This window comes from Penicillium solitum, assembly GCF_028829755.1.
Source record: "Penicillium solitum strain IBT 25940 chromosome Unknown utg000009l_segment0_segment0, whole genome shotgun sequence".
In the NCBI taxonomy this organism is placed as follows: Eukaryota; Fungi; Ascomycota; class Eurotiomycetes; order Eurotiales; family Aspergillaceae; genus Penicillium; species Penicillium solitum.
The window spans coordinates 2,992,050-3,008,414 of record NW_027072128.1 but is presented as its reverse complement, the minus strand read 5'-3'; the positions used below and the strand labels follow the sequence as shown (position 1 = coordinate 3,008,414).

Below are 16,365 nucleotides of genomic sequence, written 5' to 3'. Positions count from 1 at the left end.
CAGGGAAAGATGATAGCCCTTTTTTTTACCACCCCGTACTTAAATACAGGTCCATCAATAGTCCGGGACTCAACCTACCTTCATGGCGCGACTCATCAATAGTTATAAAGTATAGCGAAGCAGATACCATCATAATCCTTTCTAGTCTAGGAAAGCACCTGTCTTACCCCTCTCGCCATGCTCACTTTCAAATATTCAGCATATCCTACAATGTATGTATGGGTGGGCGATGTAGCCAGAAAACAATTCAACCAGCGCAAACGCAACCCGAGACAAGTCTCGCGTCCTCGTCGCCGGGGCAAGACATGCATACCCGCTGGAACGCCATAATCTAGAGGCCGGAGTATAGCGCGTAAATTGATCTAGACAAGTGTGCATACCCGACTCATAGCGGGCGTGTCTTGGGAAATGCCGGGTAGTGACTTCTGGCGGTTAGATACTATATAGCGTGGGTTCTTGGCTGTGTATGTCTTATATTTGACGAAAGCGGCTTCTTTGCTTCTTTCCTTTTCTTCTAGTTCCACGCTTTCCCGAGACATTCGTGGTCTAGGCGTGGAAGTGTAGATAAAAATTGAAGAATATGGATTTGATGTTTTTGGTATATGCTTTGGTGTAAATATATAGTTTTTGACAGTAGCTTGTTTCCATTCTGTGTAAAAGTCAAGTATTAAAGCTATTATATGTATCCATGAATAGATCTGTATGATATAAACGTGGAAAAGAATAGAAAAGGCATCCACAAGAGCTTCAGTAGTAAGGGATGATATATCATCATGTCGTCAATGATTGCTTTTTCTGGAACAATAGAACCTTAAGAATACGAAGATTCCACTAAAGAGAAAATTACACAGAATTACACACTGAAATAATAGGTAAAGACTGGTTGACGACATCAATGATGAAAATTGCATATGGTATTGGGGGGATATAGCTGCATGCGGAAATATGTAAAAAAAGGAAAAGACAAAACAAAAGCTTCTTCGGGTCATGGCACATCAGAATCCAGTCTAAAAGGGGGAAAAAAAGGCAGGTCGAAACCACCGACCATCCACATTGTAAAAAAAGTAGAAATAAATCTCAAGTCTTTTCTCAAGTCGATAATCAAATCGACATGACAAAGGATATCAGAAGTCCTAAAGCCCGAAATTTAAGGGGGGCACATGCATCAGAGAGATGGTGGGAAAGAAAACAAGTCTATGGAATGACATGACATGGAGGAAAAACAGGAAAACGCCACGGAGATCCTTCTCAAGCCCAGTATCACATGTTTTTTGAGTTTCGTTTCAGCGTGAAAAGATCAGAAAGTGATCATTTACTCAATAGCGGAGGCACCGTCGCCGTGAGTGACGGGGTTGACCTTGGGGTTCCACTTGAGCTTGAAGTCGGCGCCGAGCTCCTTGGCAACGGCGGCCTTGACAGCCTCGAGGACGTTGTTGAAGACACCGAAGTTGGCAGGGCTGTTGGGGTCGTTCTCGCCCTCCTTGCCCTGGAAGACACCAGTGCGGACCAAGCAAGTGTTCCAGCCGTACATGTTTCCACCGATGATATCGGAGGCGGGGTTGTCACCGACCATGTAGATGTTATCGGGCAGACGGGAGACACCGTGGAGCTCCTCCATCCAGGCCTTCATGACCTCATCGGCGTAGGTGTAGGTAGCACGCTCAGGCTTACCGTAGACAACACGCTCAAGGTCGACACCGGTGAGAGTCTTGTACTGAGCCTCAACGGAGATACGGAAGGCACCCTGGGTGAGACGGGGGAGACCCTTGTGCTCGGTGGGCATGAGAAGATCACCCTGGGAGAAGTAGATGGGGATGCGGGTGGCGACGGGGTCCTTGGCCTTGGTCATGAGCTTGCCGTCCTCGGCGAGCAGGAGATCCATAATGACCTGGAAATCGGTCTGGTAGTCACGGGAATCGGCGAAGACCATAATGGCGTCGAACTTCATCTGGGAGAAGTCACGGGGCTTGGCCTCGGCGCGCTCGGCGTCGGTGAGAGTGGCCCAGGGGGAGATGGAGGGGTCCCAGGCGAGGAGATCCTTGGGGTGGACGACGGTCTTGAAACCGTAGTTTTCGGCAACCTCGCGGATCTTGAAGCCTTCACCACCGACAACCAGAACGGTCTGGTAGTACTCAGCCAAGGCCTGCATGGGAGTGTGGGATTGAATGAACTGGTCGGTGGAGATGGGCTGCTCGAGGATCTCGGAGAGCTGAGCACAGCGAGCCTCCTCGGTCTTACCACCACCGTTGGTGAGGAGAATGTGGGGGATGCGGATGCCGAGCTCGTTATCGCCATTGAGCATCTTGAGGGCGACCTTGGCCTCCTCAATGGCGTGGTTACCGTGTGCCAGCACACCATCAATGTCGAAAGCGAAGGCCATGTTCTTGGCCTTGGTGGTCTTCTCCTTGTTAATATCCTGGACCTGGGAGGCCAAGATATCCCGGGAGACTGAAGGAGCACCACGCTGCACAGATGAGAGGCGGGACAGGCGGGGGGAGCGGGGGATGGGGAGCGAAGTGCCGAAGGAGTTACGCGAGCCCCGGCGGTCCTTCATGGAGGGAGACAAGCTCAAGTTGTGCATAAATTGAGCGGCATCACTGATGGCGCTGCGGGTGGCGGGGATCTCGACGGTGTTGCCGCCAGAGGGGATGGCGAGGCCGGAGGCAGCACGGTCCCGGGGAGAGAGAGCACCCTGAGGATCCTGGGCGCGGGGATCCTGGGAAGCAGGATCAACTGCGAGATCAGAGTCCTCGAAGCGAGCCATGATGAAGGTGTTTGAATAGAGGGGAGGAAGTAGAAGGATGGATGAGCTTCTACTTGGGAGTCACTGGATTCAGGACTCAGGGAAGAATTGAAGTTGTAAAAAAAAAAAGGAGAAGAATGAAAATTGACTGATAAGGAATCAAGATGGCAAAGGAGGGAGTTCAGCAGAGTATATATACAAGCCATATCTGATACCGGACTCAAGACAAACGAAATTGGTATTTTGCCATTGAGGTTACGAGGGATCCACTCACCGGGTATCATCATTCCTAGGAATTATCGTCATCATTTGGCAAGATATAGGGTGGACCATTTCTCGCAACGAGACAGGCTTGTATAGGGTACCTGCGTCATTGTGGCTGACACACTGTCTTGCCATGTACCCAATACACGGGACACTCTCCTTCCCGTGGCCGAATTGAATCAGAAAGACATTGATTGGACAGGACCAGACTCGCTGGGCCGAATATGAAGCAACGCAGCACGCCGAGTGGGTAGAAAGAGGCCTGAGACGGAGGGACGATTGGATTAGAGCGCAGTTCGCCCGTGGGCCGACATGAGATCGATGGAGCCGATGACGATCAGGCCAAACGCTCAAAAACACCGTTTCGGTTGGTGATGTCATTGGACTGGAGCTTTGAAATTTACTAGTGGTAATTTTGCGCTTTTTTTATTTTTTTATTTTTTCTTTCTTACTTATTCCATTTATTTTATTAATATTTTTTATACGGAGTAATATTTGATGAATTTGAATTGGTTTTTATTTTTGTCAAAATTAAGAACAAGAGTCAGGGTTTCTGATCGACAAATAGAAAAGGAAGGTATGGCTAAGTTGCAATATCCATCTATTGTATGAACTGCAATATATGCAATATCCATATTGCAATTGCAATTGCAATTCAAAAGTTCAATTAAAAAGAAATTATTATTAAAAAGAAATAGAAATATTATATAATTTCCCAATTCCCAAGGTTCTCCTGCCCCTCCTACCCCTCCAACCCCCCTCCACCCCACTTCCCAACATCGTCAACGCTCCCTTAGCTCTCCCCACTCTTCTATCTTCTTATCTTCTAACAGCTCGTATCTTTTCCTCTTTCTATTCTCTAACTATATTCAAATTTACACTACAATCATGTCATCTGGAAAGACTTTCACATTGAGCAACGGGGTCACCATCCCTGCCGTTGGTTTTGGTACCTTCGCCAGCGAGGGCTCCAAGGGCGAGACCTACGCCGCCGTCACTGCTGCCCTCAACACAGGCTACCGTCACCTTGACTGTGCTTGGTTCTACCTCAATGAGGATGAGGTCGGTGAGGGCATCCGTGATTTCCTCAAGGCCAACCCCTCCGTCAAGCGTTCCGACATCTTCGTGACCACCAAGGTCTGGAACCACCTGCACCGTTACGATGACGTCCTCTGGTCCATCAACAACTCTCTCGAGCGTCTGCAGCTCGACTACGTTGACCTCTTCCTTGTCCACTGGCCCATTGCTGCCGAGAAGGATGGACAGGAGAAGCCCAAGATTGGCCCCGATGGAAAGGTGAGATTCCCCGCAATGAGCACACGAGCAGCTCCCAACTAACCTGTTATAGTACGTGATCCTCAAGGACTTGACCGAGAACCACGAGGAGACATGGCGTGCCATGGAGAAGCTGTACGCCGATGGCAAGGCTAAGGCCATTGGTGTGTCCAACTGGACCATCCCCCAGCTTGAGGCCATGGCCAAGTTCGCCAAGGTCCAGCCTATGGTCAACCAGATTGAGATCCACCCCTTCCTGGCCAACGAGGAGCTGGTGCAGTACTGCTTCGCCCACAACATCCTGCCCCAGGCCTATTCGCCTCTGGGCTCGCAGAACCAGGTCCCCACCACAGGCGAACGTGTCAGTGAGAACAAGACCCTGAACGCTGTTGCTGAGAAGGGCGGCAACACCCTCGCCCAGGTTCTGATTGCCTGGGGTCTGCGTCGTGGTTACAGTGTGCTCCCCAAGAGCTCCAACCCCAAGCGCATTGAGTCCAACTTCAAGAGCGTCGAGCTCAGCGATGCCGACTTCGAGGCTGTCAACGAGGTGGCCAAGTCCCACTACTGCCGCTTCGTGAACATGCGGGATACCTTCGGCTACGATGTCTGGCCCGAGGAGACCGCTAAGGGTCTTTCTATTTAGATTCTGTGACCAATTTAAGAAAGGACAAGAATAATACCCCCAAAACGGGGATTTTGGGTGGAAATGAGTTAATGAACGGACTACGAACTCTGTTAGATGAATTGGACATACCATTTGATCTCACTCTATTTACTGTGTTTCAGCTGTACCGTACTCCGTAGATTGTACGACCCATGTGCATGCCTAGGTATAACTCGGAATCATCTTTTTGAGCTCTTTCATTTGACCTGACCCGAATCACCCAATCCCACACACCGGCTGCCACAGCCTTCATTCCGTAGGTCCAAACACCCACCCTAGATCCACACATCAAGAATGTCTACATCCAATGAACGAAGCGAGTCAAACCAAACCAATCTGGAATAAGATTACACCCAATATTAAGATAATGGTAAGGAAATAATTGAAACAAGGAACATTGCAAAATTTGCAAAAAAAAAGGACCGACCCTGCAGTTGTAACAGTGTAGTACAACATACGGAGTGTACATATTCTTAGAAGTATGTATGGCCTAGGATCCTCAACCAATGAGCAAAACAAATCGCCCTCGAATGAGAAAACAAAAAAAACATAAGCACAACCTTAGGGTTACACTGTACCTGACAAGGCAACACCCGTGGACCTTATTCGGAAATAGTGTTACCCAGTTACCAAAGCAGCCAACAAACGAATGTCCAACATACAACCGTTGTATAGTTAACTTGTACTCCGTATACTACAAGAAGTTCCTATTATTCAAAAAATAGAAAGAAAAAAATACAACTCTAAAAAGCGGATAGCCAATTCCATACAAAATAGGAGCAGTGTGCTCCGAGCCCTGCGGACGATGTCATCTCGCGTTGACTTGTGGCTCTCGGAAGCCCCTGCGCCACTCAAGGGGCTTAGCGTTCTCGCGCGCTTACCGCATTTGGTCTTAGCGTTGCTGACTACTGTCCAGACCGGGAGATGTCGGATGTTGTACGGAAGTAATTGGCTATGGAATATTAGAATCGGATGGGGATATTGGTTGGTGTTAACACCGAAACGCCGAATAGGGTAATAGGGGTCTTGGATTATGTGGTCAGAGCACATTGTTTGGTGTTTACTTTTTGTACGGAGTACATTTGCTCATTGAATGTTTGATTAGCGCTGGAGGTGTTTATTTGCTATATTGGTTTACGCTGTGGTATCTATGTATCGTGCTAGTATAGTGTAGTTTTTCTCTTTTTCCATTGGGCCGATTATTGACCGGATGCACTTACGATTTTGAATGGGATTTAATGCCTCATTTCGTAGGTAATGACATATTCTTTGACTAGCTGAGACTTTCTGGTTCGGGTTCGATGATGCCGAGTGTTGAGATCGTGTATCCCGATTCAGCCGATAGGGGAGGAACTTCGGGGGATTGTAATACATAGTCGAAGTTTGTTAACCTGCTTCCTGGCCTACAGTACGGAGTAGGGAGGGTGGTGGGTAGTATATGGGTACTGCGCTATTGGGATGATGCAGTCTGATTTGGTATTCATATTGGACATACTCGTAGGACAAAGTACGTGTTCGCTGCCAGTGAGACGCCATATGAGATACAACTGCATCCACAATTTACATTGTATGAAAGACATTTGCAAATTCCCCAGCGCAGCCAACCTTGCAGACTTGCTCTGAGCTTTTGCAAATATCAAAACAAGAGATCAGCATGTATCGGCTATCGGTACGGGTAACAACCTTGGAAGGCAACAGTATATACTTTTTACGCTGGGAGGTAACTCAATTCAGAAAAGATCTATGCAAACCAGTGGCATGAGGGGGATCATCAACGGGACGGACGCACAGCCCGCTGCAATATTGTAGTCTAGGGCTTGTCAAAACGGCTAGGTGCATAAGCTAGGATTGCGCGAATATTTTTGAACCCGAGGGTTGTAGTCAGAGAATGAGAATACGGAGTACATAGGACAACCTTCCAAGATTGGAAATTAGAATGCCCCTCATACAAATCCCGAGGGTTGGAGGGGCAGAGGGGCATGGCGCAACGGCACAGACGTCATTCTGCATAGGGTAGGTGAACCGTGCAGTTAATCTTATCTTGATCAAGATGAAGTGAAAAAAGTTTCAATATCACTAAGAATGCATACATGAAATAAAGAAAACAAAACGAGCAATTGGTATCTTAAAACACAAGCAACTCCCCGGATAGATAAAGAGTGTCAAAATTGGGAACCGAGGTATAAAAGGACCGTAGAGAAGGGGTATAAGAGTCGTATAATCCAAATGAGAATCGCGTCACATGGGGTAACAATCAAGATCTCGACCGAACACGCCGAGCCGTGGGCGTGCACCCTGCGCTCATCTGAAGCATACTCTGTCGCTGTGCATCGTCTGTGCTTTGTGAGCTACGAGTGGGGATGCCACTGGTGAAAGGCTGATCCGCGGTGCTGTTAGCACTCTTGGAAGCTCGTGCGGGAAGCTTGGACGAGCTGGGAGATTTGGGAGCAAGCTTGCGGCGGCCCTTGGTAGGTGTGGAGGGAGCAACAGCAGCCACAGCGGATGCCGAGGCTGCGGGAGGCTTGCTTGTGCCGCGACTTCCAGTCTTAATTGGGGTACCGGACCCTAAGATGCCCGAGTCACCCAGACGCCTCACCCGGCGTGAGCGCGGGGTTACAGTAGCAGGTGCAGTAGTCGGGGTTGGGCCGCTCTCGGTAGCCCCACTGTCTGCATTCTCGTCTGCCTTTTGCGTTTGGCTACGGCTGCTGCGATGACCCAACTCTGCTTTCTTCGCTGAGCGCTTGCTTTCTGGTCGCGGGCGAGGCGTTGCGCCCACGTCATTCGTGCATCGGTCACCCTCCTCTTCGTCTTCCTCGTCCATTGGCTCTCTGTACTCTTCATACTCGGCCATGCGCTCCTCGTTCCACGACACTTGCTTTCGCGGTTTGTTCAGCCCACGGAAACTAGTGTCCTTGGAATTTGAGCTCTCATTCTGTGAATTGTCCAGCTGGAGCTCTTCCTGGCTCGACTGTTGAGCCAGGGCTTCCAGGGCGACCATGGGAGTTACAGATTTACCCTTGTTGAGCCGAGTATTGCGCTTTGTAGCCATAGCCACCTGCTGGGTCTCAGTTCGCTGTTGGAAAACGAATTCTGTCCCTTTGGCTCGGCGGAACGAGATAGTGTTGCGCATGGCAGGGGTACTCGAGCCTTTGGTACGGGTGCTTCGACGATAGCCAGGGCTTGAAGGAGCCTGTTCTTCCTTGATCTCTTTGGGAATGATATCCTCCCGGTCATTGGCGCCATCGGCACCACGCTTGACGTCATATTTACTAGGCGAGAATTGCAACTTGACAGGTGAAGGTGAGTTGGTTGTGAGCTCCTCTAACACGCGGCGTGGTGGCGGTGTTGAGCATTCAACCTCTGGTGACTCCTCTGGGCAGGAAGACATCTCCGTTGATTTCGCATCTTCGGGGTGCGTGGCCTTGGCGGCCCGCTTCGCATTCGCCCTGGACAGGAAGTCGTTGAGGAGCTCTGCATCCTCTCCATCCAAAGAGCTTCGCAGTGCCGATCGGACCAACTTGATCTCCTGCTCTTGCGTCAGGTCTTGCACGGACTCTGTGGTGGAAATGGCGTTGGCCTTGTCCTCTCCTGCACTGTCGATCGCACCCGGCGCGTCTTGGCTAAATGGTCTAGACTGCAGATCCTGCTCTGTGTTTGCGTCGGATGCTGTAATATTCAAGTCGGTGGCCATAGCGTCGTTGTAAACCGGCGTCTTGGAAGGCTTCCACATATCGCTGAGCGGCTGGGGTGACGCATTCGTAGCTACGTCGCCAACAACATCATTGAGAGTTCCCTCAGTTTGGTTCGCAGTGAAACCAAACACCTCTTGGGAGCCCTCGTCGTGGATGTTGAAATTGAATTCGGGCAACTTGCCTGCAAATTATCAGATAAAAGGTCTTTCTAAAAACGGGAGAATGAGATGTGATGCGTGGTTTGTACACGGCTCGCATCGCATAATATATATAAAAAACTTACGTCGTTTCCGAGACGCCTGCATCTCCCATTTAGTCTCGAGGAAAGACCGACCACGTTGCTCAGCCTCAGTCTCATGGTCCGCATCGGCGGGGTCAACACACTGGCGCTTCACGCCGCGCTGATAATCCGAGTGTTTCGAGGGGCCGATCCCCGAGGTCTGGCTTTCTGTCGCAGTATTCATGCTGGTAAACGGAAAGCGAATGCGCTTCCACAGCTTTCGTGTCTTGTCTCCGGCTCGGACAGGCGTCGAAGGTTTGCGATCCCACAGTCGCGGCAACGCGCTCAGGGCTTTGATAGGCGTGAAACTGAAGGAACTTTCAGTGGGAGGGTTGGCAGAGCTGCTGGCGCGTAAGGCAGTTTGTGTTAGTCTCAAGTCTATATGGCGGTGTATCTCAAAATAAAGGGGAAAGGTGATCAAGCCCCTGAGTGAGAGGCGCGAATGATCCGTTTGATGCAAAGGAAACAAAACAAATATTGAATCCAAAGTCAGAAAGAAACAAAGAGTTGACATACCATGCTTGCGGTGAGGGAGGATGGTTCTCCATTGTTGTTGATGCGCGTGGAATGTGTCAAAGCCGTTGGAATCTTGATTTGGCGAGGTATGTTCGAGTGATTTATATGAACCAAGTCAAGTTATCTAATATAATGCCGAAAAAAATAATGCAAATCAAAGGATGCCACTGGGCCCCTCAGTAAAATGTCGAATTGTCGTGATGGATGCGAAAGTTATGAAGCGGGCCGTTGTGGTTTTGCTTTGTCTTTTCGTTGCCCTGCCAACCACCGCATGGCAGGGCCCAACGTGGACATAGTGTCGATCATGAATATATAGAATCTCATTTCTAAGTCGCGTGATATGTAGTAATTCAATTCAATCCATGCCAAAGCTCAAATAGTGAGGAGTGTGGTATATTCATGGATATCCTGAATATATATATCTTAACGAACGAAGGTACTGGCAAACTATTGCGAAGCCCAGCAAATATATATAGCCCAGGGTAAAAGCAGGTTGAAATCATAGTGGCTCTAAGGGTTTACTACATCTTACAGATCTATTTCCCCGAAGCTCAGGCATAGAATGTCTTTATAGCAAAGCCATCTATCTACAAGGATGACAGGTGATGATGCTTCCAGATAGCATGGATTGACCTTGGAGTAGCTTTGAATAGCTTTCTTTTGCACTGTGTGCCAGTGAATTGAAGCAGTTCCGCGTACACATGTCTCCCACGGGTAGGCGAAGACTGCCTGGCCATTGTAGACCCAATTGTACCCAAAGGACCGCAAGCTAAAGAATCAAGTCGTATCTCATTATTCATATCATATGCTGGCAGACAATCTCCAAATACGCAGAGACTCATAGCAACTTCTCTGCCAAGTCACGTTCATCAAAAGGATCCCCGAATTCATCTAAACATAAGACAGTCAGTCAGCACATTGTACAGCCGTCTATGCCTGCAAAGCAACTCAAGCTCGACCAAACAGATATACGAAGTCACATACCTAGCTTGAAATCTCTATCAACAAGATATTCCATAGCACGATGGTAATCCTCTTGAGCACGCTTGCTCTTCCACGCCGCGACACTTGCGTCAATCGCCTTCTCCGCAGTCTGTCCACTGTGCTGTTCCAACGCGGTCCCAATGTCACCAACAGAAGCACTAGCCTCCTGCTTTGTCTGGGATCCAGGAGGGGAAAGCTCCGATACGTCAACGCCAGCCGAGGAAGCTTGGGCGGTACCGGTCGGAGTGCGGGCGCCGGTTCTAGCGCTGTCGTCGGGACGGATGGAGTCGACGGAGGAGGTCATGGTGGAGTCACCGTCTGGGTCTTTGGGATCTGGTAGGTGTTTGTTAATGGATGTAACCCCCGGGTTTGTAGTTTGTAGCAAGGAAGAAGATGGCGGGTTGCATAATGTGGGTAATGGAGCGCTATCGATATCGCGGGCCCACTGTGCCTCTCTCGGCTACTTCGTATAGATTTGAGGGAATAGAGGAGACCTACCAATCGCCATTGTTTGGGAATTAAACCAAATAGGTTAGATGGTCGATTTGTAGTTTCTAGAGTTCTCAAAACTTCAAGGCGCGGGGAGTGGAGAGATCAACGGTCGACAGGCGGTGGCCCCGGGGGGCTCTCGCATGAATTTTCTTCTTCTTTCTTCCCCAGCTTATATACTCCATGAACATACCAATCATTGCTGGCCTTTGTGATTAGCATATTTTCATTATCTTTGTTTTTCGATATTTCCTCTCTATTTTTAATTCTGTTATCGTCATTCTACGTGCAATGAGCGCAAACTCCGGTGCAGTTCCCGATGTCTGGGAGGATTCATGGGAAAACCAAGCAGATGTATGTAATATCAGGGGAACCATGTGGCGTTTGGGACAGACAATAGTCTGCCATTCAAGTCTGTTCAATGCCTGCAAACTATGAATGATATGCTGACGGTCATCGGTTACAGAAACTCGACTCCAAGTCTACCCCGCCGTCCGAGAAGAAAGTCTCATCCAAGGTCACCAAGGCGCAACGCAGGGCGGAACAGGCAGAGTTCAATCGCCAGCTATGGGCTGAAGCGTAAGTTTCAATTGCCAGCTAGCGCCATCGCATTTATTTGGGCTGTTCAAGAGACTGAACTGGGTTGCAGCGAATCCACAGAAACATTCCATTTCGTTGAAGCGCGTGCCGATGTTCCCTTGAAGCAAGACTTCAAGCCCGCAGTTACACTGCTGAGTCGGAAACCTCAGCTTGTGACAAGACATTCGTCGTCATCCTCGAGAACAATTACCGCCGCAACTGCTGGACTTGGCCGACTCGGACTAGACGATGACGACGACTCGGACGATGACACCAAGCCGCCCCAGCCAACACCCGAGGAGCGCCATGCTATCGCATTGAAGAATCGGGAGGAGAAACAGCGGAAGTACGAAGAAGTGCGCGAACGTCTGTTTGGAAGCCCATCTGCTACAGCGTCGGGTACCTCGTCCCCTGGCAGCACAACCCCGCCTCGTCAAAATTCTACAGGCGAGGGCAGGGGGAGAGGCAAAGGACGTGGCGGCGGAAGAGATCACCAGAAGAGAGATTCCTCGTCGGCCTCGAGCAAGTCCTCTAGACATCTCTACGATCCCTCCACTTCGGCCAAGTCAAATGGACCCTTCCTACAGAGAGGTGGCCGTCCGCAAGTTGAGCGAAGCGGCTCCGACACTCAGGCTCCACAGCAGCCGATGCGTAGTCCTCGAGGCCCTGATGCAAGTGGGAGAGGTGGCTTCAATTTCAATCGAGGTGCTCGAACAGGCTAATGTACATTTGGCCAATATCTTTTGGTCCCAGGACGCTGGTCGTCAGATACTTTGAGTGTTTTCTGGTTAAGGGAGGCCTCGTCCTGCGTTAATTGCATTTGCGACCTGGGATGTGTTTGGACGGTTCTCTGTGACATGAAGTGTTAACAGTGCCATTGGAAAAACGACATGCAATACTCACGGGCATATCGCTCATAGCTGTCGTGATACAGCTCATCCGTACTAGTCGTCGCCTGCACATGCTGGTTGGTCTCGATTGCATCCATCCAAATGGCCAGCCTGCTTCCCTCCTCAGCATCTGGCCATCCTCGGTACGGGTTCAGGACCCGCCGCAGCCGAATAATCCACGGGGCAGCTTGAACGTCCACAAGGGACATCTGCGGGCCCATGAAGAAGGGTCCCTTGGGATGCGCCACTTCAAGGAGCTTCTCCATCGCGTCTCGCAGCTCCTGTGTCTTCTCGATCTGTTTCTGTTGGTCCTGCTCTTGCAGTATGCGGTAGAAACTCGGCACGATATGCCGATTGACCTGGAGGGTTATCAGTGATGATTACCAAAATAGACTTGCCTGTCTACTTACATGATCCGCCCACAACCGGCAATGGGCGCGCAGCTTTGGGTCTCCTGGAAGCATTGCAGCTCCTACGCCCAGATCCTCCAGCTGCGAGGGACTGGTCAGTAAGGGAAATGGGAAATTGGCCCTTCGGTTCTCTTACATATTCCAACAGCACGTTGCTTTCATAGCAGCCCCAGTCGTCGTGCCGCAAAGCAGGAACAAGCCCTCTTGGATTCACCTCTAACAGTGACTGGGGCTTCTCGTACGGATCCACTTCGATGTATTGGTACGGGATACCTTTCAGTTCCAATGCAATCCATACCCGTTGCACGAAAGGGCTTCAAACATACAGGTCAAGTCAATAAACAACAATCTTTCGTCCGAACGAGTCAAAACTGAGGGGATCTCACCAGAAGCAGCTCCCAAATAGCTTGAGATTAACATCGGCAGAATGTTTGATCGCAGTTTCAGCGGCCAGACCCGTCGCTTTTGTATGGTATGACTTTTGGCCTGTTCGAGACATGACTCGGTCCTATTGTGTACTCTGTGTTAAAGGCTGCACAATCCAGAATGCTAGAAATGGAAACAAAAAGATCAAGACTTGATCTTTGGCATGTGGGATATATGAGGTCAATGTAGACATGTGACGTAGTCGGGATTATGCGGGGATACTCGTCCACATCTGCGTAATGAACAGAACAAAACAGGATTGACATACCGTTCTCGTTCTTTTGTCTTTCTTTTCCTTCAGGACATATCGTTGAACACTACTCTTCTTGACACGGTCGCTTTCTTCAAGCGTATGTTGATGACCGCCACTCACTCCGTCATTCTTTCCGTTGGCACCATTGCCATTCACCCGCTGTATAGTGAAATATCTCCCGCCATTCGATCCCGGATGATTTGGTGGTAGACCAGGGTTCGGGGTGAGCATACCGAATGTTTGGGCGTTTCGGATCGCGGGGTCGTCATTCAGAGAGAAAGTGTACATACCAGGCAGGATGTTAGTTGGCAAGGGCTCGACTGCATGAGTCGTATTTGATATTTCAGATACTGGGAAGTATTCCACGACTTTGATTTTAACATGGCACAGATCCCGTTCTCTGGCCGTACGCTTGCGCTTCTTTTTTTCTGGGTCATCGGACTTGGGGGTCCCGGGAGGTCGTCCTTTGAGCCGACAATCCCAGTAATGGGAAACGAAGGGTTTACGCTTGTACCGTTGGGTTGAGCGATGAGAGTATACATTGTCAACGTGGGGGAAGTAGGTTTGGAATCTGTAGCAAAACCCCAAGTCAGCCTCTCGGTAGAGTAGCAACAATCCCAAGAATGGAGCCTGCATACTCTTCTTCGCTCAAGGTGATCATTTCATCAACATTGAACAACCTATCTCTCCAGTAATCCAGATGCGGAGGATTTGGAACCACTTTGAAGCCTTGCAGCTCTCCAGGCCCAGTGAAGGACACCGGATCCGCGGAGCCAGAATCTAGCTCGATAAAATCCGATTGAAACGGTTGACTTGAGGACTGCAACGTTGTTAAGTTGTTATTCTGAGCTTGATGCGCGTTATTCCCCATCGCTAGCTCGTTTGGCGACAGCGACGCTGGAGGCCCCATTTGTCCAGTACCAGCGCCATGCAATGCCCCGCTCATATTCGCTGCATGAGCGACGCCATTGTTGTAGTCCTGCGATTGGTGTAAACCATTGGAGGATTGCCCTTGCGGTTGTAAGTGCGAGGCAACTCCATTACCAGGGTGACCTTGGTGTGATTGGTGTTGTGTGGATGGAGACGCGGTGATGAAATTGTTCGCTGGCTCGCCTGATCGTGGAGGACGAATAAACGCATGCGTCGCGTTCTGGAGCTGTGATTCAGCTTCGGTCGGGGGACGGAATGAGCCGAAGGGTTGTGATTCTGGATCAAATTGGCCCAACTGTAGGTTGGACTGGTCGTTTATCGGCATAGAATGTCCTAAGCGAGGAGAGGACATTCGCAGCTCAGAGTCCATCTTGTAAATAATATAAAGTTGTGGAGAGGCGTGCTGCTTTTGGGGAGAAGAAGGACGGTTGAAGCGGCATTGTGGGGTTGAGGGAAGCTCGGATCATCTTGAGGTTCTCAGGTACAAAAAGACATGCCTGGGCATCAATCGATTCTCTTCTTTTTTCTCTTTCTTGAATTGGCAATGAAATGCATATTTATTCTATTTCAAAGATTAAGATATCAAATTATTACCATCTATTCGCATTGAATCCATAGATGCAGTATTGATTCCAATGAACATCCTTGACAGCTTACAGATCCTTGCGATGTTTCTTTGCTGCTTCCGAATTCTTGAAAGGGAACCCCGTCGTCCTCTTGTCTGCACCCGTCCGGCGACTGATCCTGCCATTGCTGCTAGCAAAGAGCATGCACCACAACCCAATGGCCGCAATACTAGAGTATCCAGCAACACCAATAGCAAAGAGACCCTGTCCACCGCTAACATACCAGGTGTACGCGTAGAAAGCACATGCAGTATGGAAGATAGAGGTCACCATAAGAGTGGGTATAGCGTATGGCGCCTTGGGATCGTCCTCATCTGTTGTTACAGAGTCTTTAATTTCGGATGTCAGAGGGATGGAGCCGGTTAACATCATAGTCAAAACGGCGATAGTAAGAAAACTGAAGCCGAGGCACCGGGCGAAGTAGATTTCCATGGCTTTTGAAGGGCAAAGGGTTAACATGGCTTGTAAATGGGGTGCGCGCGGCATTTTCAGGATGTGGGCCACATACGGGAAACAGGCCGAGTCTCGTCGAGCAGCATGGTCACTATCATGCTCGGTCCAGCAATCAAAGGTAAACTCTGAAGTGCCAGCCATGCGGCCGTCGAGTATGTGTAGGCGCGAAAGACCTGTCAAGTTAGCTTTTAGCTCCGGTTTCGAGGTCTACTTTTCGTAGCTCTGGAGACAGCACTGGGATTGGCTCACATCCATGATGGCAGTTCGCTGGTATGTGTTTCAATTGAATTGAAATCTCCTTGCGGGATTGAAGTAGCTCGTATCAAAAGTGGTTAGGTCCTGAGAAGATGAAGCTTCCAAGCGAACGTTTTTTTAAGGCTGAAGCATTATAAACAAGTGACGTCATACAATTTCAGTGCTGTTTGACTTGTTTGAACATATTCTTATGTCAGCATGCCAGGCTTCCAACCTTGGAAGTCAAATATAGAGAGGTGTATAATCCAATGGCTGTTCTTATTCTAAAGTATACTCTCAAGTTGCGATAAGGCCATCTTTCTGACGAAATTTATCCTAAGCCACCTAAGCCAGCTGGATTTTGATCTACGAACAGCCTGGAGCAGTGCTTCTTATCAATAAAACAAGCCCTGGAGATAGCCAAGCTGCAACTAACTTTGCGCTCACGGCAGGCTTGATAGGCAGCCACAGAGCGAGTCCGGATTGGGGTTGTGGGATGAGCTGGTGTGGCATCCTCTCCGCGGGGTTTATCCCAAGTACGAACTTAGGGGGGTTATGGACGGCCAGAAGAGTGGACCTCGGGACCTCCCGAGGTCGGTATGTATGCTCATGGGGTAGTATATGATGGATGTTAGAGAAGGTCTACTAGAATTAATT

The 16,365-nt window shown here is 49.5% G+C and overlaps 7 protein-coding genes across 7 annotated transcripts; 2 read left to right on the top strand and 5 right to left on the bottom strand.

Moving 5' to 3' along the window:
* Positions 1 to 1,312: 1,312 nt before the first annotated feature.
* On the bottom strand, positions 1,313 to 2,764 carry N7455_012224 (phosphatidyl synthase; the record flags this gene model as incomplete). The annotated part of the gene is made up of 1 exon (XM_040957304.2): positions 1,313 to 2,764. One exon carries the CDS (start codon positions 2,762 to 2,764, stop codon positions 1,313 to 1,315), a length of 1,452 nt encoding a protein of 483 aa, XP_040812193.2.
* A 993-nt stretch (positions 2,765 to 3,757) lies between these two features.
* On the top strand, positions 3,758 to 5,049 carry gldB (putative glycerol dehydrogenase (GldB); the record flags this gene model as incomplete). The annotated part of the gene is made up of 2 exons (XM_040957254.2): positions 3,758 to 4,303; positions 4,356 to 5,049. Coding segments are annotated over 2 exons (1,116 nt in total), but the record flags the coding sequence as incomplete, so codon positions are not given.
* A 2,151-nt stretch (positions 5,050 to 7,200) lies between these two features.
* On the bottom strand, positions 7,201 to 9,624 carry N7455_012222 (uncharacterized protein; the record flags this gene model as incomplete). The annotated part of the gene is made up of 3 exons (XM_040957277.2): positions 9,435 to 9,624; positions 8,922 to 9,262; positions 7,201 to 8,819 (listed from the first exon to the last, which is right to left on the bottom strand). The coding sequence occupies exons 1-3, from the start codon at positions 9,464 to 9,466 to the stop codon at positions 7,201 to 7,203; spliced, it is 1,992 nt and encodes a 663-aa protein (XP_040812287.2). The 5' UTR covers positions 9,467 to 9,624.
* A 648-nt stretch (positions 9,625 to 10,272) lies between these two features.
* On the bottom strand, positions 10,273 to 10,926 carry N7455_012221 (uncharacterized protein; the record flags this gene model as incomplete). The annotated part of the gene is made up of 3 exons (XM_040957357.2): positions 10,273 to 10,325; positions 10,419 to 10,751; positions 10,917 to 10,926. 3 exons carry the CDS (start codon positions 10,924 to 10,926, stop codon positions 10,273 to 10,275), a joined length of 396 nt encoding a protein of 131 aa, XP_040812264.1.
* A 272-nt stretch (positions 10,927 to 11,198) lies between these two features.
* Positions 11,199 to 12,208, top strand: N7455_012220 (uncharacterized protein; the record flags this gene model as incomplete). The annotated part of the gene is made up of 3 exons (XM_065606838.1): positions 11,199 to 11,261; positions 11,374 to 11,486; positions 11,509 to 12,208. 3 exons carry the CDS (start codon positions 11,199 to 11,201, stop codon positions 12,206 to 12,208), a joined length of 876 nt encoding a protein of 291 aa, XP_065460004.1.
* Positions 12,209 to 12,351: 143 nt separating this feature from the next.
* On the bottom strand, positions 12,352 to 14,765 carry N7455_012219 (glutathione S-transferase family protein; the record flags this gene model as incomplete). The annotated part of the gene is made up of 6 exons (XM_040957270.2): positions 12,352 to 12,735; positions 12,787 to 12,867; positions 12,923 to 13,100; positions 13,173 to 13,294; positions 13,481 to 14,036; positions 14,104 to 14,765. The coding sequence occupies 6 exons, from the start codon at positions 14,763 to 14,765 to the stop codon at positions 12,352 to 12,354; spliced, it is 1,983 nt and encodes a 660-aa protein (XP_040812305.2).
* Positions 14,766 to 15,048: 283 nt separating this feature from the next.
* Positions 15,049 to 15,729, bottom strand: N7455_012218 (uncharacterized protein; the record flags this gene model as incomplete). The annotated part of the gene is made up of 3 exons (XM_065606837.1): positions 15,049 to 15,455; positions 15,530 to 15,647; positions 15,724 to 15,729. The coding sequence occupies 3 exons, from the start codon at positions 15,727 to 15,729 to the stop codon at positions 15,049 to 15,051; spliced, it is 531 nt and encodes a 176-aa protein (XP_065460003.1).
* Positions 15,730 to 16,365: the final 636 nt, after the last annotated feature.